Genomic DNA, 27,417 nt, shown 5'->3' on the forward strand with positions numbered 1-27,417 from the left:
CGACAGCGCAGTGCTCCGACATTAAACAGTAAACCCGAACCAAACCCGCACCCTAACCCTAACCGCACGCGGATGCCACATAGTCGGAGAAAAGGTCTGTCGGATTAACGCATGCCTCCCTGTTTAGGCTACAACACTTCAGACATTCTGGAGCTCAAGGCAGAGTGGATTCAAAGTCAAAGAGACCAAGGAAGCAATACACCCTTAGATGGTGGCCCAAAATCACACAGCAGCAGACATACAATATTTTGTTCCCCTGTTCACTCAGATGAGGAACTAGTCTAGATTCTTCACCGGTCTACAATACTTCATCTGAAAGTATTCTGTGTACACCAGAAAAGCAAGGTGAAACATCTCTTGGTATCTTACTGGTATTGCAAATACAATGCTGGAACTAACTTACAGATTTAAAACTACGGGCATAGTTTAAATGGCAGATATGTGTAACTAGCAGATGCAGTTAGCGTCCCCATGTTAAGATCACCCAGCTTATGAGCTTCTGAAATGGAAATTCCACCACCTTTCTGAGATTTAAGTCCGCAATATCAAACAAAATGCAAAGCGATTAAATCACTTGGAATTTTCTCAAAAAGTCACAAATCATTTACGTTTTTAAAATAACTTACATTTTGTTGTAATTTTCGATCTTGTGTGTCATATTGTACAGTACTACTCTTAACAGGGAGAAGCAGGCAAGTAGCAATACACCAATGGGCATGTAGCCTGCAAGCTCTGCCGCAAAGAATAAGAGATGTTTCATTCAGTCGTGTCACCTCAGAGCAATACTGAGTTCCTGCAGTACCAGAGGCTGCATTTGGTGGACACTAGTTGACTGTGCCAATTTGAAAACAAGGCAGGAGCACTGGCAGATTACAGAACAGACAAGTGTGCCTTCCATGTTGGCAGGACATGGTGGTTGGAATAAGTTATCTATTTTAAAATTCCATTTATGCAGGAGGACATTGAGTGAAACTGTAAATGACGAGTCCTATAAATTAAACTGAAACTGCAGCCTCCTAGCTAGACAATATTATGGACCTAAGGAATGTTTTTATGAGTGGTCAACCTCAGAAGCCATCCACAGAAAGTAGTTATGAGTCATTTTCAGACTCATAACCAGATGAGTTCATAACCAGAGTTATGAACTTAGGTGGAGTCATCCTCTGGATTACTCCAGAAGGAATATTGATCTGATCTGAACAGTGACTTCAACCAGCAGCTGACTGAATCTAAGTGAGTTTACAACAATTGTGATGAAGACCGAAATTTCGGAAGACATTTCAGCAGAGACAGTTAAGAGTGAAATGTAATAAAAAATATACAAAGCAGGAAAATGAAATGAAATTTTGGTCTAGGCAGAATAGCATTTCAGCACGCACAAGCCAACCAATAAATGTTCTAGGTTTAGCCCCGGAACTTGTCAACTCATAGATACGGCCTTGGGGTAATAGATGGCTGACCCTTCTAGTTTACAATGGCTTGCTCAGTAGTTCAGAAACTGTAGAAAAACATATTAAAAACAATACGTTGAAAAAAGAAAACCATATACTGACAGTATATACGTATATAAGGCTCTTTGTACCTTCCTCAATATTGAGTATTTCTAGTTATTTCTTTCTGATGTTATGAGTGCATTTCCCCTTGATCATGAGAACTCATTTAATAAAAAATAAACTAGTGGGAGAAATGTAGGAAATTGGCACTTTTTGCTGAATCTCATTTAAAAGTTAACATGAACAAAATTCCCCTTTAAGTAAAATGATGGGTGTCTTTATGGAGTGTAAGTATGCATTTATACAGTATCACCGTCCAACCACCCCTCCCACGTACATTCATTGTAAACCTGTCTCATCAATTCAGCTGATAAATGATAAACCTTTCCTCCTCATCACATTAACATAGGTTAACATCCCTTATGTGGTCCTCAGGGGATTGTCTGCTGGCAGGCTGTAGAAGGTTCTGGTTAATGTCCCTTTCGGAGTCTGAAATGTGATTGTGACTATTCGCTTTTGTCCATTTCTGTGAGAACGCAGAAGCAGGTATGCTGAGTGAGATGAGTGATAGAGTCTGGAACGGGAGACAAAGGGAGAAGAGAGATGAGACACAAGTTCATGTCACAGAATTTAGGTTTTTGGTCTGTGTATTTCATCAAGAAAAAAATACAGATCATGCAATTAAATGGATGGCATTTAACTAAGCTGTATGCAACAGAGGAACATAAACAAGTTTTTCATGTGTGCTTATCTATGTGCTTGACTGTTGGGTACATTACTGGCAGTCAAAAAAGCAGTGTTGGCACTGTCACTGTAAACTCACGCAGTAGCTTGGTGACGATGGGCGGACGTTTGGACTCAGGCAGGTGGATGCCCAGGAAGTAGACAGGCACCCCTGATAGGGCGATGGCGATGCCAATCAGAGAGTTGACGGTGTCACAGTAGAGAGGCACAGCCACCAGGAAAATGGCGCACATACAGAACACCACCGGATACAACAAGGTCAACTGTAAGGAGACAGTCAGAGAGACGAAGAGACATGCATTACAATCTTTAGCGTTCTGTACCTTCAATTCTGTACCGTAAATACATTTTAGGCTTATAATGTAATATGCTCATAATGTAATAAAATCACAAACGCATAACGTAATAACACATTTCTGCATAATGTAATAATGTGTCACATTAAGAACCTTAGCCGTAGTGTATATATGTCATGTCAGTATCATGTCAGAATCATGGCCAGTATAGGCCCGGACGGCTGGCGGAGCGGTCCGGGCACCTAGGCTCAATGTAGCCTGACAGCGCGTCACGGGTTCGAGTCCCGATCCCGACGGCCTTTGCTGCGTGTCATGGTCAGGCAGCATCAGGTCAGTATCATGGTCAGTGTCATGTCAGTTCTGGTATTAATTCTCCAGTTTGTTCCTTTTGATACTACCTTAAGTGGTCTGGGTCTGTCAGGCTCCTTAATGCGGAGGTAGATCTGACCGGCGATGGACAAGCCCATGAAGAACCAGTAGCTGAAGCTGTAGTAGTTAATGAGCTGGAATACATCTTCCACGGTCAGGTAAATCAATGACATGACACACTGGGAAACAAGGAGGTAATATTGAATATCACATTGGATGGCTAGAGACATTATTATAAAACAGACACATCCCACTGATAGTGCCTGAAGTCAGTGTATGCTGGCCACCACTAGAGGGAGACAACTGCCCATCGCCACCACGAACATCATTGTCATTTTCATATCTTTGCTGTCGGGCATAAACCTCTTATCTCCATATTCTAACTCTTTGTGTTTTTTTTTGGAAAGTATTGCCCTACTTGATCATACTACAACGTCACACAAAAGCATCAAAAGTAGCAGATCTACAAGCTCTTTGCTATTTTTCTATTTGAATCCTGAAAAGTAGCAGTTTTGGACATGGTTTCCACCCGACAGAGACGATAAGCGTCATAATGGGGTTAAATGAGAAACAACAAAGTTTTATTTTACTGACAAATTGCATGAGGAAACATTCAAGATAAAAGAATAAATTACTGAATAGTCGAGAGAACGTCAATTTACTCAATTTATGCATTTACTTAACTAAACACTTTTATAGTACACATGAAGCAGAGGGATGATGAAATTGCCAAACCTATATGTCCAAAAACAATATAAATGATGTTACTGAGCGGTGTGCTCACATTGAAGAGCAGGGCTGGGACCGGGGTGAACCGTGTTACGTGGATCATGGACAGAGCATCTGGCAGGTGGCCCTCACGAGAGCCAACAAAGAACAACCTACAGGACACACAGGAATGTAACAGATACTTAAAAAAACTTTTGTTGACTTGTATTATGAATAAATAAAGAATATACAGTATACTGTATAACCTACTGCTTAGTCTACTGATCGATAACCACTACTATCACTCAACTACTCATTAACTCCATTCAGAGTGTTGCCGAGGACAAGAATGCACTTTCAAGACACCCAGAAACCCTCAAAAACAGGGGTCTTCAACGTTTTTCAGGCCAGGGACCCCCAAACTGATGGAAAGATGGAGATTTTCTTTCTAAATTGTCTGATCAAGCAACAATTTTGCGGACAACCTGCAGTACCTCCGTGGACCCCCTAGAGGTCGCGGACCCCCTGTTGAAGACCTCTGCGAGTCAAAAACATAAGAAAGGCAAACTCCACTAAAAGTACTTCTGTTTGAATTCTATTTGTCTGGCTCAAAAACCAATCAATAGGTCTATAAACGATAAAGTATTTATCTTGGCTCGTAACTTTAACAATGCTACTCTGCACAATGTGGAGTCCCTACAGTAATAATAGCTAAGATTAAAGAGTATTTGAATTGGTCAAACTAAAAATAGAATAAATATTCAGAAGCATCTTCCATAAAACCCCAATGGTCTCAGATATTTTATAAAAGCTAAAGCCTCAATCCATAATTTTATGAAGTGCCTAGAGAGGGCAAATAGTTGTAGCCAAGATAGAGGATAATTATAGATAAACATGCTCTTGTACAACAGTATTATAAAACTAGACTTAATCTAGACTCACTCTAGTCACTGGGAGTGTGTCTTTGTGTGTCTTACCTAGACGCAGCTATAACAGAGGCGTTGAGGCCTCCATAGCAGGACAAAGCCACAGCGATGGGGATAGTCCAACTCATCACTCCCAGAGTATGATCTGCAAATGTCTGAAACACAGAAGCATAGAACTTCAGCATACTGTACATGCGTGCACAGACACAAACTTTCTGCTGGGTTTTTCTGTAAAAACGTACACACAGACATACGCACGCACGCACGCACGCAAGCACGCACACGCACGCACCACAGACGGTGTACTCACCACAGCCACAGCATCACTGGCCAGTATAGCACTCATGTCCAGAACCGCGTAGTAGGCCACATTGGTTAGAATGTAAATGGTGGTGACTATGGGCATGGAGATGGCAATAGCCAGAGGCAGGTTCCTTTGACAGACATACAGTAGACAGAAGAGTATCAAGCGCAATTAGCAGCCAGGTTAAAGCAGTGTTGTACTTTGGTAGAACCTTGGGTTCTATGGCTACCTGGTTATACGAGTCCAAATATAGATGATCATCTTTTTCTAAACTGCTTCTGTGCTCAGGTCTCAAAATCACACTTTCAGCACATTAAAAAAATATATATCTATATTGGCAGAATCTGCTTAGTTTACGTTCATCAATGTATTACAATTGTAATTATGAGACATGTTTTGACATACAATCACAGAGCACAGAAGCAACAAATAAATCATATTTGGAAGTCTAACTCCCAGGAAAACCAGGTATTATTAATAGGTAGAATGCCTATTAATAGGTAAATAGGTATTCTGCCAGCCAATTCAAATTTCAAAGACTGAATCCTTCTCTTGGCTTGGTGGCCTTTTAAATTTAAACTTTCTGCATTGTTATTGTTCTTCTTTGAGAAAAAAAACTAAATTGTGGTTACTTCTCAGGATCTTTGATCTCCTCTGTGACAAAGTTGAGGGTGTCCCAGCCAGAGTATGAGAAGAGGGCTGAGTAGAGTGCCAGCGCAATGTCCCCCGGGTCTTTGGACGACCCTTGGAAGGATGACTCAAAGTTGGCCGTGTAACCTGGACACAAAGCAGGCATGATGTGCAAAAGTCTATTCTCTTCAAAGTCCGCTAGTTGAGTTTTCTGAACAACAGCGACAGCAGCAACGATAATAATATAAACTTTATTTATAGTGTACATATTGAAAACTGAAGAAGAATCTAACCAAACAACATAACATTGCAAAAAGTGCAGTGTGAAATAAAAACACCAACACCAATTACAAAACCAAACGACGCCCCCTCAGCTTACACCCTCAAACGGCCAAGAAAATACATATTTGGCAATATTCTGTATATGGACATACAGTATGTTGGGCTGATTTACATACAGTATCTACAGGGTTGGAAAAACTATATCAAGGTGCCTGGTGGAGTAGCCACTGCACTAACCACATGCAAGGGGATCCGAGTTTGAATCCGACTCCCGTCATGTCTCCCCCTCTCTGCCCTCAGCTCCCTGTCTTGCTACACTCTCCTATGTAAATAAAGCAAACATTGCAAAAGAAAAAAGAAAACGTCATCAGATGACCCATTAAAAATATTTAATCAGCTGTCTGATTATTCTGACTCATCCCTAAATTCCAAAGAACAAACAGTTAGCCCCCTGGCATGAAGAAGTTAATGGCATAATGATTAAATCCCATCTATCCCAAGATATCCTAGGATTATATCCCACCTTACACTATCTTCCTCTCAAATTTCTGTCTCAGTAAAGGTCCCCCTCAAAAAAAATGTGATTAGAAAGAAATGGAGCGATCAAATATAAAATAATCATAGTATGACAGTTCGGAGATAAAAAGGAATATGGTAATAAACAATTCAGTGTGACAGTGCCGTGATGGCACCACTCACCCTGGCAGAGCTTGGCGATACCAGTAATGATGATGACAATGAGAGCTGCCACCTTGGCATAGGTGAAGATGTCCTGCACCCGAGTCCCCCACTTCACATATGCAGCGTTGATGAATGTAAGCAAGCCTAGGTGAGAAAAAGAAAGGAGAGTACCACAGAGACAGGAAGGGAAACAGAGTAGAAGGAGGGGGTAGAATAAAGGTATCAAATGACTTTATGGTGAAACATGTAGAATAAAGTAATCAAATTACTTTATGGTGAAACATGTCAAACATAGGAGAGGTCACGAGAGGCCGTCTTGTACAGTAGCTGAGGGATGGTGCTACAAACAGCTGATATAGACCATCACAGTAGAAGCATGCAACACAATATGGATTTTAAGCACACAAAACAAAGTTCAATTGAGATAAACCTCAACCCCAGTGTTGAGTTTCAGATTAACCTATATTACCTGCTGAGAGCAGCTTAAGATGTAGCCACTACAGTCAGATAGCCTACAGTACATTCAAGTGAGAAAACAGCTTCATGTACTATTTTTCCTTTATTTGATAGGGACAATGCACATTAACCAACATTAATTAAAGTGTAAATGTGCCAGCGTTATCCTGAGTTGGCAAATTTTCATCTCGAGTCCCCGGCCCGAATATCGACAAACTTATGTAAAGAGAAGAAGAAAGGGGCGGGGGGTTAGGGTTAGGGTTGGGGGGGGGAAATAATTAAGATAAAAAAATAGGACAAAACAGAATATCAAGTGACAGGAGGGAAGACATAGATAAAACAAACATTCTATCACACATCTTAACTACACTGTATGTGACATAATTGCTAAAAGCAGCTATCTCATCCCTAATTGTCAATGACAAAAGGCACCCCCCAGCCTTTCTAATACCTAAATTCTTGGTTGAATGTATGATTGGGGTTCAAAAGGACTTCACTGACTCTGAAATTCTGAATCTAAATCAAATCCACTTATCAAATCCAAATCCTAACTACTTGGAGCTGGTTCCAAATGGACCTAGCTATTGAACCCCTAATCCGATTAAACTTTTCTCTCTTTTCCCATGGTTTAAATTGTTTATAAATGTTTTTTTAATATACGATCATATAGGGAACGGGACATACTACATCTGAAGAAGCAGGTGGAGAAAGTGAGAACAATAAAGAGACATTGGAATACCTATAATTGAACTGAATCCTAAGTCTTGTTCCCAACTAGACTGGGAGCACTTGAAACAAAAGGACATCACAGAAAGAGGGAAAAACAAAAAAACATTTGGAATTGGATTTGAAAGGATTTTTTTGTACATGGGAAGTGAAACATTACTGTCCACTGCATTTTCCAAATAAAATAAATAATACAATTAAAAATAAAGCTTTAAAATCTTCCAAGTGTAAAAAACACACACATCTCCATTGACAGGAACAAAGACCATGTGTAGTACTACTCACATATGCACGCTGCGGCGATGAGCCGGGATGCCACGTACGGTGGCTCACAGGTAGGAAAGAGGGGTTGCACCAGGTAGTTGGCAAAGGTGATGGCTATGACAGCCTGGCTAGTGGGCTCTATGATCAGCAACGATGTCCAGAGACGGATGAAAGCTATGAACGGGCCAAACGACTCCAGAATGTAGGCGTAGGAGGCCCCCGACTTGGTGATGGTGGTGCCCAGCTCGGCGTAGCACAGAGCCCCGACCACGGAGAACAGCCCGCCGATGACCCAGATGACCAGCGACAGGCCGTAGGAGGCGCTGTAGATGAGCACGCCTTTAGGGGACACGAAGATCCCAGAGCCGATCATGTTCCCGACGATCAGGCTGACGCCGTTGAGGAGAGAGATCTCCTTCTTCAGTTGCATGCTCTCCTTTGGCTGAACCGGTGGAGGGGCTAAACTGTCCGAGCTACTGTTCAGCTTCTTGGTGTCCCCGTGGCCCTCCATGGCGCCGTTTGCCTCAGCAGGGGCCTCTCTGCTGCTGGCTGTAGCCCAAACACGATGAGTGCCGGGCTGAGTGTGGACACTACTACAGGCTCTGATCTGACAAGCTCTGGAACAAGCACCCTGCCCTTTGGAGACAAAAAAAGAAGAAGCAATAAAGAGAGAGTAGATTCACAGTGACAGCTGTAGAAAAGACAGCGTGTGCAGCCCAGCCCATTCCCTAGAGACCACATCCTCCGCTCCAGGTTTTTAATGCTACTGTGATTTGAGATGTGACATTCGTACTCTTAACTCTAATATGACAGAGAGTGGCGTGTAGAGTGATGTCATGCAGGATGAGGTCCAGGGCAGAGAGAGATGGGAATTAAAGGGCCTGTACAGGAGGGATAGTAGTGTAAAGAAGATGAGAAAGAAGAACCCAGGGTACACTAGGTTCTGGTGTAACGATGTTCTATGTCTAGAACATTGGTTCTCAAAGTGGGGTCCGGGGACCCCCAGGGGTCCTTGGTGGGGTACCATGGGGTCCCCAGCCAAATTTGTTAATAAAACCTCACAATAATTGTATCCCCTTTATCCATATTTTACACTTTGGCTATTCAAAATTAGCAGATATACAAGCTCATACCTTATTAACAGAGTACTCAACAGTGTATTTTCAAGAATGTTGTAAAAGTGAATTGTTTAGCTACATGATATCTAATGAAATGACCAGCATTCAGTGATGAAAAGTTTATCAAAGCGTAGAATCTGAAGGTTGAAAGACTGCTTAATGAAAGGTGCTGACAATCTAGAAGAAGGCAAAACTCTGAGAAATATATGCTTGTCAAATGACTATTTGGGTGGGCATTCTTTCTTGTGTGACCCACTGGTCCTCCATCTAAATTGGCTCACCAAAATCTTGAGGATCCCTGGTCCAGGATAAAAAGACAAAAATGTGGATGCAAAATGTAAGGGGTCTGAACATCTGTTGGCACGTACATGTATCAGCGGACAAAATTATATGTATACCATATTATCGGCTGTTTGACGTGCTGACAAAGGAAAGATTCCCTTTTTATGAGATGCATAATGTGTTCTTTTAAAAAGCTGTTTTGAGTCATGGTAATACATTTAGTTACAGTAACAAATATATCGGCAATTAAATGACTTATTAGATTCCTAATGACAAGTATTGTTAATCAATCAGCCCTAAGAAAGTCAAACTGGGCAATATATGGACAAAATCAAATATAGTACCGAAGTCCTGACGTCACTCCCACTACCCCTGTGTAACAGCATTCTTTTTTGTATTGGAATCCCCAGGCAAATCTTAGATCGCGTCATGTAAGAAAATAAAATAAAAAAAACGGCGATTTTGTCAGGTATGTGACTCTGTGTCATTTACGATATTGAGTTACATTTGATAACGTCTGTGTTTGGAGAAAAAAAGTTATATTCTTGTACTCTTTGGTGATGTCAGACTTTGGTGCTCTATTGTACTTTTCTTTTTTGTCTTTTTTTTATATAAATATCTTGATATTGTTGGGATGACTCTTGATGCTTTCACAAAATATTTACACTTTTAGATTAAAAAATAAATAAAATAATCATCAGTAATGTCTATATCATAATTAAGTGGGTAAAGGCAAACAATATAACAGCTAGAACAGCCAGGTAAGTAAAGAAATTACATCACTTTACTGTATTGCACTCGCAGCATTTAAAACCAGGAAAAGACAACACTTAGGCAATGGCTGAGCCATATCACAATATTATGATATCCAAAATCCCAGACGATATCTAGTCTCATATCACAATTTATATAATACAAATATAATACATCACTGGTTTCCAAATGAATGTCCTCTCCCTGGGAGAGCAGCGATAGAAAGTAAGTAAATAAAGGAAAAGCAGACTAACATTATGTATGGTAGATAAGATGTGTGGAATGTTAACCATGTACAGTACAAGATACATCAACATCATGATTGTATCAAAGGGGCCAAAGACTGACATTAATGTGCATTGTGAACAAGCGTGTGACACATCCACACGGCGCGTGTATGTAAGCGTGTGTGCGTGTGTGCGTGTGTGCGTGTGTGTGTGTGTGTGTGTGTTTGCAGTGCACAAGTGATTAGTGATTAATTCCACCAGCCAACCACTACGCCATCTGCTGTGTTGAATCTTCTGACCAGATGTAAAACCCTATATCTAACTGAGCTGTTTCTCAGCTCAGCTTGCCCAGAGGGCCTTCTCACACCTATTATACACCCTCTCAGACCTACTTCACTCAGGGACAGTTTCTCCAGTAGAACCGTGGCATGGTGTCACATATTGTGTACACATAGGGGTGACCTGTAGTGTATGCTTGTGGTTTTCTCTACATGCCTGAGAATATTATATAAGTGCTTCAACTACAGGAAGATGAATATGTGTTTGCACGCACATTCATCGTTCCTGTTTGTAATGTCTGTCTATCAGTGTGTAACAGTCTGTAGTAGGCTGAACAACAAAGTTCAGTGTGTAGCCCGCTTAAGAGAGCCAAACATGAAGAAACAGGAAACACAAATTAGAAGTAATCCTTGACCTCAGCCACACATGACTGCATACAGGAGTCATTAGAGTGACATGGCCCTAGACTCACTGCTACAACATAATCAACCTTGCCTTGCTTAACTCCGTTATAAATGTCCATTATCAGATGTTCTAAGCCAGGAGGGGTGCACAAGCCTTTTCATCAATGACCCAGAAATATTGACCAATGCTTGTTGTAACACTGGAGCAGGAGGACATTCATAAATGACCTATGCTCCCCAAAGAGCAAAAGGGTTTAAGTCACATTGTTGAAACCCAAGCCAATGTAGTATTTATTCATAATAATTGTCATTTAATAGTTTAACTGCAAATAACAATCATGATTTAATAATTAAAACCTATAAAGAAAGGGATAAGGAATTTGTGAACTCCAATTTGTGAACTGGTTAGGCAAGTGGGTTTATTTTCTTTCAATAGCTTACAGTAACACATGCATGTTACACATACTGTACCAGTTAACAACACCACATTATTATCAGCAAATTCAGTTATAAGTGAACACTTAACAAAACTATTTGTCATTGTCATGACTTCTAGTGTTGCTTGCTGTACATACTTCTGCGTCCCAAGACAATCTATAAGTACACTGTTGTCTACGGGGGGCAGAGTGGCGTGTGACCTGTTATTTGAGATGTTTGTTTTCCTCCCAGAACCTTACACAAAGCAACCCTTAACCTACTTATATTTGCGATGCTTGTAAAAGAAAAAACGGAAAAGGAAAGGAAAAGGATAACAGTTTGTTTTCAAGTTAATCTAAGTAAGGAACAACTGTGTACTTGAATCTGTAGTGTAATGCAGGGGTTCTCAACCTTTTCAGGCCGCAACCCCCCAAAATATTCATATTTTAACTGGGGACCCCCAACCCTGATAAGCACTTGGAATGTAGGAGTTGAGGCATTACATTTTGTTTGACCCGGTTCCACAGATAAATATTGTGTACATTTTCATTTTTTTGTCTCTTTCTTATATCATTTGACAATTTGGCCAATGTTTGACCAGTTTTTATAGTATAGTTTGTTCATTACTTTTGATGCAGTAATGGTCTTTTTCTTTTCTTTCTTTCTTTTTTGTTAGGTATTAAAAAGGTCTTAAAAGTCCTTAAATTGTCACTTCACTATCCCCCCCCCCACACAAAAAAAAAATCATGTGGGGACCCCTCTGGGGGTCCCGACCCAAAGCTTGAGAACCACTGCCATTATGATGATATGGCAGAAGAAGGCTGCGCCCCAGCAATGCAAACCAATCTGCTGCGACATCATCCTCCCTAAACAAATGTATGTTGAATTAATGTTTTCAGATGATAACTGATATGGAGACATATTGTCCTTCTTTCTCCATGACAGTGAGATCCAGCCTGACGCAAACAAGCACACAGACAGCTTGAGGGGGTCGTCCGTACGTCATCATCCTTTTACTGCCCCCTTCTTTTGTCCCATGTAGCCGAATGAATCCAGGTAGGACTTTCCTCGAATACAGACTTAAAACTGACAATAGACTTTTAGAACGAGACAAGGCGTCTAGCGGCCACATTGTGAGGCAGGAAGGAAGTGAATGAATGTCTTACCTGTATTAATGACCTCCAACCAGCAACACCAGCGGCATCACTGAGTGAGTCTGACAGTCAAAGCGTCAACAACTGGCTGTGAGAGACCGGGGGAGAGCCTCTTTCTTTGGCGTTTCGACCAGGTGGGCGTGGTTTTTTGAGGCATAGTTTTTTGTGAGGTTCAGGTTATTGGGGTTGGGGTTAGCTTTAGGCATAGATATGACCACGCCCACCTGGGCGAAACGCCAAAGACAGAGGGAGTCCCGTGAGAGACCAATGGCTGTCACGTAACGCCGGTACTGTAGTGCTGCTACACCGAAGTTGGTTGAATCTATTGAATTCTGTGACACACAACAGTGGAGGAAAAAGTACTCACATTTCGGACTTAAGTAAAAGTATCGATACTGCAATGTAGAAATACTCTTGTTACAAGTAAACTTGAGTAAAAGTACAAATGTATTGGTAAAAAAAAGTACATAAAAGTAGAAAGTAGGCTACTCATTATGCAGATTGCAGAATGCCCCATTTCACAAGTTTTCAAAAATGTATAGAAATCTTTTAAAAATAGCAGATCTACAAACTCACAATGTGTTGCATCGCAAAGCGTTGTGAGCTTGTAGATCGACTATTTTCAAATGGCTGAAATGTATATAGGGCCGAAGTGGTTAATGTTAATTATTTTTATTTATGATTATGTTTTCTTTGGGAAAACAATGTTAAGTGATCTTGGCTCTTTACTAAACCTAAGCAATTGCTACATACATGTTAACATGTTGAAATGAATCTCAGGTAAACTGCTACTTTATTTTTTATCCTTATAATGTATTCTACATTTCATGTCATAACGCAATGTCGCAATAACGCAAATACCAGACCTAACCCTCAAACATGTTTTTTTCCCCACTGTTACTACTATAAACAATCTTTGTGAACAATTGATTGGTCACCTATCCTCATTTTGTCCACACCCCACAGTAAACATGAAACAAAAAACAGCGACCTCTGTAGTCTGTTCTAGATTTAATGGGTCACAGAGTTCGGTGTAACACCTGCATGGAGTGACTTTAGGAGGCTTTAATACAAATGCTTGCATATCACTTTACTGCCACATTTTTTAAAGGGTAAGTAAGTGATTTTCTTTGGTTAAAATATCCTGATAGTAAGTGTTTGTTCAGTAACAGAAGTCCCCGTGTCTCTCCAGCTCTTTATTACTAACAGCAGAAAATGCATTTTCAGGTCAGGATACCAATTGTATCCAATCAGGATAGAGAACTCAGTCAGGATACAGATTAAACAAGTGAAATTGGAAGTGATGACACAAAGAAACGAGCAGAAAAAAATGGAACTGGAATATTAAAAAGGAAGCTGATAACTGGGTACTCTTTCCTGATTGGCTGAACGTTTGTCACCTACCTGAAAATGTATTTTCTGTTTATTAAAGAGCTGAAGACAGAAGACACCCCTGTTACTGAACAAACACTGTATAGCAATGAATACTATCAGAATATAGTGCTTAACCTTTTAACAAAAATATATCACTTACCCTACCTTTAAAGCATCAGTTTCATTTATTTCTTAAATAACTTAGCTAAAGATATCTAACTATCTAACTAATTCTAACTAGTCTAATATTTGATTATCCCCAAGAACAAACTCTGGTTTATTGATGGTAGAGATTGGAACTCTGGAGAACAAACAAATAAAAACAGGACACAATGTTAAATCATGTTGGACCACCCCTTAGCATGATCCTTTACCATTTAGTCTCTATCATATATTTTAACACTGCATCCACAGTCGACATGCAAGTGCCATTTTTAACATATGCGTAAATAGAGGCCCTTACTGTGTAAAGAACAGATATGCAATTAGACCTGACCTGCTAAGAAGCATGTGGCAAAAAGACAGACCAATAGAATGATATACCGGTCTTTGAATAGAATGTGCCACCGACTTGTAAGTTGAGGTGTCAAGGATGTAACTGTTTTCAACACATTGACATACGTCAGTGAGTGTACAAATTGATATGGTCACATATACATACTGTCTATATATCTGGACCCCAGACGCCAGTTGTTGAGTGTGCCTGAACATGGAAAGGAACACCTACACGCGCGCACGCACGCACGCGCACACACACACACACACACACACACACACACACACACACACACACACACACACACACGCACTTTGCAGACTTTGCATCATTCATTCATTCTATATCTCCTTGCCCTGAGTCTGACTGTTGTCTCGATGAATTGAATACGCAAGACCACAATGGAAACAAGCCCTTAGGGCTTATTGTGTTATCCCTTTGGCATCATTGTATAATCGTACCACTGTACTATTTGCAAACTGTTAATAAAGTATTCAATCCAACACATTTTTTTACCCTGACCGTAACCCTATAACCCTAACCCTAAACCCAGCCCTCACCCCAACCGTAACCCCAACCCCTACCCTACTGTGCTTTGGAGCATTTCGTCAAAAAGGAGTGGACATTTTCGATGGGAAACGTGCAAACAAGCAGCATGTTTGTGGAGAGAAATAATTCTAAATGGAGTACCTCTAGGGAGGAAACACATAGACACAGATAAGATGGGGAGGATGGCCGCACAGGAAAACAACACATCTCAAAAATGCTTACTGTGCACTACTACTTAGATTGTATATGCACACTCAACAAAGCATAGGGCTGCTTTTAGTTACTGTTGATTTCAGTTGTGGATTTACAATTGTTGTTGAAATGTATTAAAGCATAAAGCGTCTTGTAGCAAGTCAATAGACAGTGGATGTACTGTAAATGCAGACAGTGTCAACATTTTATAGATTGTAAATATTGAGTTTGTTGTGAAATAATCTAAGCTATTAAATATTTCAGGTTTCTTTGCTGCTTTCTTTTTTATACATTTATAGGAATTCAAATAGAGGCTACTTATACTGTCACTTACAATACGAAAGTAGAAATGGTCACAGAGGTTATGTTCAAATAACATATTTTTACCATGTTGTAATAGTCATGAAATGCAGAATTATATGTTCCTTAAATATAAAGAAAGATGGTCTGTTGACGTATGGTACAAACCAAAACTAAGAACATATAGTTCTTTTTATTCTTATTATTAAGAATGATTATGGTCCTGAACCATATGTCACCCAAAACAATGTCATCATTTTGTGCACAGTTACATTCTGGGACCTTAACATTAGCTATAGAAACATATTCATTGGTACTCCTAAAGAGAATAGAATTAGTTTATTATGTGCCTTGGACAAAATTGAAATTGAAATTATTTTTGTTTTATTTGGTTGTTTTGTAAAATGTCATCTATTTGTGTTAACCTTTTTTGGTTAGATGATTATGAAAGACTTGAATTATGTTTTAGGAAAGGTATTTTCTTTTTATAGCAGATTTCATATGTAAGGCTTGGGAAAAAAGACAATGTTCTGTATTTTTGAAAAACTGTTTTTTTCTATATTGTACACCTATGCAATGATTTACATTTTGAGTCCATGTGGGCTGGGCACCTTTGGTGCATGCAGCATGGACACAAACATAAAAAAATCTATCAATCTTTCTTATCTACCATAATCTTAATACATAAGCCAACATACAAAGGATAGAGTGGGGAAACTATCTATCTATCTATCTACCTAGCTACCTACAGTACCTGTCTGTCAGACAGACAGACAGACAGACAGACAGACAGACAGACAGACAGACAGACAGACAGACAGACAGACAGACAGTGTGTGTGTGTGTGTGTGTGTGTGTGTGTGTGTGTGTGTGTGTGTGTGTGTGTGTGTGTGTGTGTGTGTGTGTGTGTGTGTGTGTGTGTGTGTGTGTGTGTGTGTGTGCGTGCGTGCGTGCGTGCGTGCGTGCGTGCGTGTGTGTGTCTCTCTCCCCCATCTGGTGATGTGCTTTGTGTTTTAATCATCAGAGCCTTGCACTTGTGGGTGGAGCATATTTTTTTTACCAGCAGTGATGAACCCAGTCAGGATACTCTCAATTGTGCACCTGTAGAAGTTGCACAGTGTCTTGGATTCCATGCAGAACATCTTCAGCCTGTGGAGGACGAAGACACGTTGTCTTATTGCCTTAAATAAAGGGGTGCAAGTGATATTTTGGGTTTAAATAAGTGTTAGATTGGTGTCACGGTCCGCTCCTCAGGCCGTGGACTGTGACTTTATTATTTGGACCTTCAATGCCCTTATATGGTGTTGGACCCCAAAGGGCTGTTCTTTAGGGCTGTTTAGGCCGTTGTTCATTATGTTCTGTATTTGTCTACTATTGTTGTAACTCTGTTGACTTTTGCCTTGGTTTTCTGTACTCTTGTTTTGTAGTAGTGTTTCCCGTCTGCCCTAGTTGTTGCTATCTGTCTCGTCTCTCCAGTATGTCATTAGTGTGGTTGCCCTAACAGGGCAACCAGACTATTGTTATCCTCCGAGGCCATAACAGTTTATTTTGAACCGCATCTCCTCCCACAATTTATTTTTCCCAATTTAGTGCCATATGTCAAAATGACCGGCTTCACCGGGAATCGTGTGCTTGTATTTTGCTAAGAGATTGGTTTCATAGTTTAATTGATATTGATTTATTAGTGCATTAAATGTCCCCATCCACTTTAATGGGAAAATTAAAAAACTCCCATTCAAGTATTTATTTCTCAGAAACCGTAAGGGCTAGAGTTTCAAGACTTGGAGGGGTGGTTCATGATTTAGTCCAAAATTATTGGAAAAACAATTACACCGGTTGGCCACATGGTGGCGCTATAACAGCCCACTTTACGTTTTGGCCTATAACTCTTGAACCGTAGGTCGTAAATTAAAAATATTTTTTCCCTAGATTCCTTGGGTCATGACGCATTTGTGTCAGGATAGATTTTCCGCCATTTTTAATTTTCATCAAAACACACGTTTAGCTCCTCCTCCCACATATTTTGTCCAAATTTTCTATGTCAAAAATCGGTACACATGATCTCTGGGCCCATGCGATAAACATATCCAAACGGCATTTTGATAGTCCTTACCGTTCGTCCGTAAATGGCTTCCAAAGTTAGTGGGAGGGGCCTGTTTTACCAAAAATGCCAGAAATCATGAACGAAACGTCCGGTGAATCCCAAATTTGAATCACATGTTGAGGATGGTTTACTCAACAAATCCCCAAAAGCATTTCCATTTTGACCCATAGGGGGCGCCACAAATGCACAAAATGTAACCGAGGCAAAAACATGATTTTTGGGGGGATCAGTCCTCTCAAAATGAAATAAAAGCGATATCAGGAGTGACGTGACAATACGATTGGTCTGTTACATTTGTGGGAGGGGCCTATTTATTTAGTGGGAGGGGCCTATTTCCTAAAATCAAAACGGCACGTATCACGAAGGCAGGATCCGATCGGCACCCGATTCGAATGGCACGTCGCACGGCCTCCGACGGTATTCCTCCCGGCGTATCCCTCGAGTCGTGATACGGTCGGCGCAACCACACTTTGCAATTTCGAATTGCGACGCGTCTAGTTATGGATGCTATAAATCAGTAGAGACCCCCACATTAACGTATGCTTTATGGCCACGGACCCCTAGGGACCCCCTGGCCCAGGGGCCCCCATCTGAAAAATATTTAGTGCCAGGGACCCCCAGAAGAGAAAAGTTATGTTAAGAAATTCAACATCATTCAAAATGTTCCAAACATTTTCAAGATGTTTCAAACATTTTTAAAAATATCAGATGTACAAGCTCGCTGCGCCGCCTCGAAGTGACGCGCTGTGAGCTTGTAGATCTGATATTTTTGAATGGCCAAAGTATAAAATATGGATAAAGTGGTTAAAATGATTGTGATGCTGTATTTTAAATTGAATCGATTTTTTTTTGTTTTAAAACATACTGGTTTTAAATAGACAATTTATTCAAATATGTAAATATACACGATTCACATATGCAAATTACAAAAGTATTCACATTAAAATATACTTAAGTGCTGAAAGTAAAAGTACTCATTTTGCAGAATATCCCATTTCACAAGTTTCCAAATGTGTAAAAATGCTTTGAAAACAGCAGATCTACAAGCTCACAACGCATTGTGAGCTTGTAGATTTCAAATAGCCTAAGTATGCATAGGACTGTAGTGGTTAATGCATGTTTTGTAATCATATTAAACATCTATAAAGTAACTAGTAACTAAAGCTTTCAAGTAATTGTGGTGAAGTAAAAGTACAATATTTGTGGAGTAGAAGTAAATGTATTGAAAATACTCAAATAAAGTACAAATACCTCAAAATTGTACGTAAGTACAGGAGTACATGTACTTAGTTACTTTACACCGCTGCTCTGCACAGGTGAAGGTGATTTAGTGTTGATGAGTAAAAAGCAGTCTGTGGGGATCTATTCACTCTGCAGGATGAAGATCCGGTCAGAAAACGCAAATGGTTTGTCCATGTGACGTTCGTTTGAACGTGTTCAACGCACCGGATCCAGTAGGCGGGGCTTTAAACCGGATGTGAATATGGATTTAAAAATGACGCAATCGCACTACGTCTGCTTTCAAACATTTTAGCTTGCATCACGTCGCGCCGCTCTGCTGAAGGTAATGTTTGATTTATATCTAAAGTTTAAACACTCACTGTGTGGGGGTTTGTAGATCTAACCCTGCCATATGTTCATGTGTGTTTATAGATCTACTTTAGTCTTGGATCAAGACGGCCCGTCAGGGATTGTATTATTTATGGTGATCGAGTCTGATGTTTGTTGGTAGTTTTAAACGGATCATAAATCCTCATAAATGAACCCAATCCAACATATAAAGTGTTTAAACACAAAGACACGGATGTTACCCGTCCATACGGGTCTGTTGTGTTCCGTAATATTACGTAGAAGAGTTTAATAAATACGCGTCTTAGTCCCGTGTGCGTCTGAACGCCGTTCTAGTTCCACATTTACATGGACATTTACCTGCTGCAACAGCCACTTTACCAAATAGTTTGTGGTTCTGTGTTTAAGGCTCGTGCGTCTATACTTACGTATGCATTGTAAATATAAAGTGATTATCTTAAAGCCACAGATGTTTCAGTTAATGTTCAGTATAGATTAATAAAGAAGTGTTTTAATCCCCTCTGTGGATGAACGTCATTGTATTTCCTGGATTACATGGGGTGTAATACCGGTGTTCACCTGCAACAGCGCCACTTACACCCATTGAATGATATATACAGTGATGTTCAGACAGACCAGATTGAAACATTTATTTATCGAATAATGCGGAATATTACCGAACATAAAGGGTCTGTATGGTGGGATAACATCTGTGGCTTTGGGATAAACACGTTATATTTAGAGTAACATACATTTATCAAGATGTTTGAGACTTTAACATGGAACCAACTAACAAACACTATTTTTGGAGAGTGTTAAGAATGTCAAAGATAGGATAATGATGATAATGTCATTTTATTTGTACAGCACTTTTCACATTTCATACTTTTCATGAAATATCTAGAACAAAACAAATGTAAAAGCCTAAGGATAGAGATTAAACTGAGCTAAATTGTAACATAAGATAAATAACACTCAGGCAGGATAATAAGTAATCTAAACTAAATATCGAACCATAGAATGTCCCAAACTGTTACTTTTCAGGATTAAAAAAATGGCAAAAGTAGCAGATCTACAAGCTCAAAACGTGTTGCTTTGTGCCACGTTTCAAGCTTGTAGATCTGCTACTGTTGATGGTACTACTTGAAAATGTGTCCACATTTTTCAATATGTTTTTTTAAAGCGAACATTTTTAACACTAATATTTGCTTCTGGGGGTATTCTACAAATGTCTTCTAAATCAGTGGTTCTCAAACTTTTTCGTGCCAAGGACCCCCAAATAGACATTTATTAGCCCGCGGACCCCCATTTGAAAAGATAAGCCAGGGACCCCCATAATAGAAGATTTTTACGGCTCTCTAGCAGTGATTTTCAACCATTTTAAATTTCAAAGACCCCCAGTTTGACATGCATTAGGGCTACAGACCCCCATTTAATGGCATGTACAGATGTGCCACTTCAAAACTTCACATGTCCTGCCATCGCCAAGACAGTAAATTTTCAGGGGATTCCCAGGGCAATAAGAGGGACAAAGAAGGGCATTTAAAATGCTGAATTATTTTGATGATCACTGCTTTTATGATGCTAATTAATTTGAGCAACTGGCCAAATCACCTTTCGCCTCATAATGAGTCTGACACCTTATTCAACACACATTCTTTTGTTCTCATGTATATGGATGTCTGTTGAAGGGAAAAACGGGGGTGTGTAGTGACAACTTCTTTTCAGGGGCAAAACAGTGCATTTTAAGGGCAGAAAAGGGAGGAAAAAAATGCATTTTCAGGCCACTTTCAGGGAAAGAACAGTAACGTGTGAAGTTTTGAAGTGGCACATCTGTATGTCTCTGGGACCCCAATTCATATTGTAAAATCAATGTTAATTTAACTCTGAGAGTGTACAAATGGAACCAAATGGACCCGTTAGGGTCCATTTGGTTCCATTTGTACACTCTCAGAGTTACAGACCCATAAGGGTCCATTTGGTCCCTGTCCATCATTTAGCTGGGGACCCCCTGGAACCCCCTCAAGTACCCCTGGGGGTCCCCGGACCCCACTTTGAGAACCAATGTTCTAAATCATACGTTTTTTGAAAAAAACTTATGTTGCTATAATCAAACTTTTTCATGTCAAGGACAAGGACCACCCAAAATGATATGTATATTTGTTCCAGGGACCCCCCAGAAGCAAAAATTTGAGTAAAAGAAATTCAGAAATTTTCACAATTTTTCAAAAAATAGCAGATATGCAGGCTCATAGCGCCGCACTCGGTGAGCTTGTAGATCTGCTATTTTTGAATAGCCAAAGTGTAAGATAATGGTTAAAGTGTTTACACTGACGCGTTCCCGGTCTTAAAGGGTTAACACTATTGCATACATGGGCAACTGGCGTTCCGGGGGCCACACGCGGCCCTCACCTTAACTTAATGCGGCCCGCAGGTTAATAGTGATATGTTATTGATTTCAGCTGTTCCAATTCCAAACATGCAATCATGACCCGCTTTAATTACTCCAGTCTATATTATTAGTTCAATGACTTTATATCCAATGTATTTGTATTTAAGTTCATAAAGTTAACTTAATTATAAGCAAATCCGTTTGAAATTAAATTTAAAAAAAAACTGTCAGGATTCCAATTCCAAAATAGCTGATCTACAAGCTCAAAACGCGTCGCGATGCGACGCGCTTTGAGCTTGTAGATCAGCTATTTTTTGCTACTTTTGTGTGACATACTAGAATGACGAATTTAATTTACAAAAAAAGTAAAAATATGGAGATAAGAGGCGTCTGCCCGACAGTAACAATAATATGCAATGTGTCCCTCTGGAGTGAGTGTGGAAATATAGTGGCCCTATACACCATCAAAGTTGTATCACCCCTGCACTATAGCCTACTTAAAAACTGTATTTTCTATTATTATTGTTATTATTATACAATATATTAAATTTAATGTTGGTATATATCTGTGTCTTGCAGGTTAATCATGTGACCTTCTGCAGAGTGGACTAAATCTACTTCATACAGTGAGTTAAAAACGCTGAGTCATGGCTCCTAGCTATGACTCAGCGTTTGACTCACTGTATGAATGCTTCAGGGAAGGTTCAAAGGATGGATGGAGTCATCAGGAGATAGCTGGTAATAGAGTGTCTGTAACTCAGGACAAGGGGCTTGAAGATGGAACCTCGATGGCGTCGACGCAACAACGAGGCCCTGAGAGCTGAAACGTATAACGGTGCCAACGAACGTTCTCCGTTTGAGATACAAGGCGTACGGTGCTCGGGACGTGGTGCCATACAACCTACGCGGCTCTATTAATACCAGCTATCTTCAACCACGCGGCGGGAGGCCCCACACGGTACGTACCTGGATCACACCTGGCCAGCAGTGGTGGAAAGTAACTAGGTGCATTTACTTGAGTACTGTATTAAGTGCAATTTCAAGGGATTTGTACTTTCCTTGAGTATTTCCACATTTCAATACTTTTACTTTTACTCCACTACATCTCGGATCCAAATATTGTACTTATTACTTCACTACATTTATTTGAAAACTTTATTTTAGTTACTTTGTAGATTTTTACTGTAATTAAGAAAAACTATTATTAACCACTTCAGCCCTATATACATTTTGGCCATTTGAAATTAGCCGATCTACAAGCTCACAATGCGATGCATTGTGAGCTTGTAGATCGGCTATTTTTAAAATATTTTAATATATTTTGAAAACTTTTGAAACGGGATATTCTACATAATGAGTACTTTTTATTTTTGGTACTTCAAGTACATTTTGATACCTGTACCTTTGTATTAATTTTGAATTCTGGACTTTAACTTGTAACAGAGTATTTCTACATTGCAGTAGTGATACTTTGACTTAAGTAAAAACAAATCAGTATTTTCTTCCACCACTGCTGGCCATTATAAACTAGGGCTGTGTCACCATTACAAAATGGAAGTTGACGATTCATTGTCACATGATTGATTGCGATCAAAGATTTAATTGTGTTTGACGTTGAGCATGGGAACATTATGAATACAAATGTAATTTATTTTTGGCTTTTAAGGCTTCGTAAACAAAAGTTGCACAAGGTAGATATGACACATAATATACATCATTTAATTACAACAAATACATTCATAGTGGGATTAGCAGAGTGGAAATAGCCAATCTACAAGCTCAGAACGTGTCGCATCGCAACACGTTTTGAGCTGGTAGATCTGCTATTTCCACAAAATGTTTGAAAATATATGAACATTATTAACATGGTAATGATTATGACGATTATGCAAAACATAATTGCAAATTCAAATAATTGCAATTAGGCTATTGCGTAATAATTGTGACCGGTCTACTCATGGTAACTGATGACTGGTATCAGACATCACTTTGAGAGCCACTGGTCTAGCGGCTGAGAGCTGAACCAAGACGTCTGTGGTTTTATTTTCAAGCCGAATCCCAACCCTCAACATTCTGCCTCCTCCAGTGTTATGGAGAAATTGGTGACCTGGCAAAAGATGTGTCCATCGTGTCCATCACATGTCAAACATCCAAAGTAAATCACTGCTGTTAGTTCATGAACTTTTTTGCTCTGTTCATAAACAAACGGTTGTTATTTACATTTGGACGTGGTGATGTTTTTGTGAAGTCCACGAGATGGTCGCATGTTTTCTGAAGGTCACCAATTTCACTGTAACACACAACCATGCTGGAGGTAGGAGGCACAAACTGGAGTTTTGGAATCAGCGGCCATATTGGAAATAAATCAGGCCTCTTCCTCATTTCCCTTCACAGGTGTTACCAATGATGCTAATGAAGGCTCTGTTCCAAATGGACCCTTACGGGTGTGTAACTCTTGAGTGTACAGATGGAAACAAATTACAGTCCATTTGGTTCCATTTGTACACTCAGAGTTATGGGTGTCCTTTGAGAACCACTGTGCTACACTAAATAGAACAGAGCCTTCATTTGTATCATTGGTAACGTGGTAATGTGAAGGAAGTAAGGAAGAGGCCCAATCCTTGGCCAAATGAATATTCATGTGGGGGTCCTTGATATGAAAACATTTGAGAGCCACTGTCTTTAGTTGTTTCTGAAACTTGATGAAATGATAAGCATTGTAGACTTTACTTGAACATGGTGTTTGATACAGGAATAGACGGCACCTCTTTGCTAAATTGGCAATGTTTCTCCCAGAATGTAAAGCAAATGAAGAATTTGCTAAATGTTCTTAAAGCAGGGGTCTTCAACAGGGGGTCCGGGACCCAGAGTTACTACAGGGGGTCCGCCAAATCTTTTTTTTACATTAACCACTTGAACCCTAGCATCCCTTTGCTGAGGAGAACTTAAGCCAAAAATAGCAGATCTACAAGCTCACAACGCCTCGCGCTGCAAGGCGTAGTGAGCTTGTAGATCGGCTATTTTTTAGCAAAGAGTTATAGGTGTAGAGGGAAAAAAGAGCAGCAAAAGTTTATCCCAAACACAATTTTATACAATATAGAGGGGGTCCCTGCTTCATCTCTCTCTCAGCTAGGGGGACCTTGGCCTGAAAACGTTGAAGACCCCTGTCTTAAAGGGATAGTTTAAAACAGTGGTTCTCAAACTTTTTCATGTCAAGGACCCCCTAATTGACACTTATTACCCCGCGGACCCCCATTTGAAAAGATAAGCCAGGGACCCCAATAAGAGAAGGTTTTTACGGCTCTCTAGCAGTGATTCTCAACCATTCATTTCAAGGGCCCCCCAGTTTGACATGCATTAGGCTACGGACCCCCATCTAGTGGCATTTATACCTCTGGGACCCCAATTCACATTGTAAAACCAATGTCAATTTAACTCTGAGAGTGTACAAATGGGAGTTACAGACCCATAAGGGTCCATTTGGTTCCTGTCCATCATTTAGCTGGGGACCCCCTGGAACCCCCTCAAGTACCCCTGGGGGTCCCCGGACCCCACTTTGAGAACCAACGGTTTAAAACACTTTTTCCTATGGATTAGTCACCCCATGGAGACATGAATTCATGAATATGTTTTTGTTTTTGTCTCATTCCTAAACCAATAATTTGATGACCGGCAGCGGTTCCGGTAGGAGACACAAAGAGTCTCCTTTGTGCCTACCGGTCCATAATTCAAGGCTCCGTGGGGTGACTAATCGAAAAAAAGTATGTTTTTGGGTGAACTATCCCTTTTTAAGTAATGTAAAGTATACATGATGTGAACATGTACGGGTGGGTACATCATTATCAGACCTAAAACGTATTGTTTTATGCCCACAGTGGCTGTAGGCCAGTCAAGCATCTTCAAAGCATGTACTTAAAGGAGTAGTTCACCCAAAAAATCACTTATTTTCTATAAATTGCACACCCCATGAAGCCTTGAATTCATGATTTAGTTTTTGTCTCATTACTAAGCCAATCATTTGATGACCCGGTGTATTTCCGGTAGGAGACACAAATAATTTACTTTGTGTCTCCTACCGGATACATTAGCCGGTAGGAGACGGGAATCTAATTATTGGCATAGGAATGCGACAAAAACAAATCCATGAATTAAGGCTTCATGGCGTGTGCAATTGATAGAAAATAAGTCATTTTGTGGGTGAACTACTCCTTTAAGTTACTTAATTACTTACTTTGAGGAATAGAAATGGCCAATTACACATTGAAGTGCCCACTTTTCCCGGGTGCCCACTCTTCTAGTTACAAAAATGTTGATTTATTTTCAAACATGTTCAATGTTCATGTACAATACAATTAAATCCTTAATCACAATTATTTGTGACAATTACTCAAGTAAAATGCCATAATGGTGACACAGCCCTGTCAGTGACCAGCTTATGGCTCTACAGACCATCTTGGCTTCCAAAATGTCACCCTGTAAGGCCTGCTCAACTCAACGTTTTTGTTTTCTTTTTTGTGTCTTTACAGAACACGAAGATGACAAGAAGTAGACGTCCGTAAGTGAAGATGGCAGGAAGGTAGGAACCTTTTGATTGCAGCTGCTGCTTGTTAAGGGGGCTACATGCTACATGCTACCATACCATGTATGTGGTAATTTGCGTCGTCTATCGTTTCACGTCATTTGCATCGCGTCATTTGTGGGTAAAGCTTCATCACGTCGGTCCACATCACATAGGACCATGTGCCTTTCTGTGATGTGGATTAATGTGATTTTATTTATTGTTTCACGTCATTTGCGCCCAAAACTTTGATCACATCGGTCCACATCACATATGACCATATGTGGTCGTAACTTCTCCTCTTTTTCTCTATTCTTTGCTTTAATAAAGCAATAACAAGATTATTTGTTTTTATTTACTTTTGTGTCTGAGTTATTTGATCGATTTTTTATTTTTGTCTATCTTTCTTTTCACAAACACATTTCTTTCTTCTTGCCTGTCTATTGCACTAGTTCTTCACTAGTGGTTTGTGTGTACAAATGTATGTGATGTGGAGCTATGTGATTTATGTCTGGTATCATTATGGTAGCATGTAGCCCCATTAACACTGTGTTAACAGTCATCTATGCTGTAGGTCTGTGCAAACTAAAAGAGAAAGCAAATGATGTGCGTGGTGTCATTTGCTTCTTTCTTAGTGTTTTTTTAATTTCATCTGCTGTTTGAGTCGTGGCTGCTGTTCAAGGTAAGTGATAGTAGTGACACGGTCTATCATTGGTTGTCGGGCAGAAACTATATATATATATATATATATATATATATATATATATATATATATATATATATATATATATATATATATATATATATATATATATATATATATATATATATATATATATATATATATATATATATATATATATATATATATATATATATATATATATATATATATATATATATATATATATATATATATATATATATATATATATATATATATATATATATATAAATAAATAAATAAATAAATAAATTAAAAAAAAATTGTCGTAAAGACATTTCTTTACTTGGTCATACCGTGTGACAGTGTCACATACTAAAGCAGTACAAACAGCCGATCTACAAGCTCACAACGCAAAGATCATGATAATTATATTGGATCCATTGGAACACAGGTTATTTTGTGTCCATTTTAAAAAGTAACAATTTTGGACATACAAGGTTTCTGCCTGACCTCCATACTTCAACTTCCCCTCTTTTCTCTTCATTATTTGCTTGAATAAAGTTATAACTTTTTTTTCCTTCTAGTGTGTCTTTGAGTTTTTTACAAATGGAACCAAATGGACCCGTCACTGGTCCATTTGGTTCTATTCGTAGTACTGACAGTATACGTATCCAGGCTGTTTATGTAATGACAGGGTACAGTA

General features: G+C 39.5%; 1 protein-coding gene across 4 annotated transcripts; it reads right to left on the reverse strand.

Moving 5' to 3' along the window:
- Positions 1-30: 30 nt before the first annotated feature.
- slc7a6 (solute carrier family 7 member 6) lies at positions 31-16,535 on the reverse strand. Of its 4 annotated transcripts, none has more exons than XM_084062572.1 (10): positions 16,485-16,535; positions 7,901-8,515; positions 6,452-6,577; positions 5,473-5,617; positions 4,847-4,970; positions 4,588-4,691; positions 3,687-3,783; positions 2,932-3,081; positions 2,317-2,500; positions 31-2,067 (listed from the first exon to the last, which is right to left on the reverse strand). In XM_084062572.1, the coding sequence occupies exons 2-10, from the start codon at positions 8,388-8,390 to the stop codon at positions 2,000-2,002; spliced, it is 1,488 nt and encodes a 495-aa protein (XP_083918698.1). In that variant the 5' UTR covers positions 8,391-8,515; positions 16,485-16,535; the 3' UTR covers positions 31-1,999. The 4 variants fall into 4 exon arrangements, with proteins under 4 accessions (XP_083918698.1, XP_083918697.1, XP_083918699.1 ...); XM_084062571.1 differs by lacking the exon at positions 16,485-16,535 and adding an exon at positions 12,526-12,571; XM_084062573.1 differs by lacking the exon at positions 16,485-16,535 and adding an exon at positions 9,097-9,164.
- Between the last annotated feature and the right edge of the window lie 10,882 nt (positions 16,536-27,417).

This window comes from Gymnoscopelus microlampas (assembly GCF_963454915.1).
Source record: "Gymnoscopelus microlampas genome assembly, chromosome: 1".
Classification (NCBI taxonomy): Eukaryota; Metazoa; Chordata; class Actinopteri; order Myctophiformes; family Myctophidae; genus Gymnoscopelus; species Gymnoscopelus microlampas.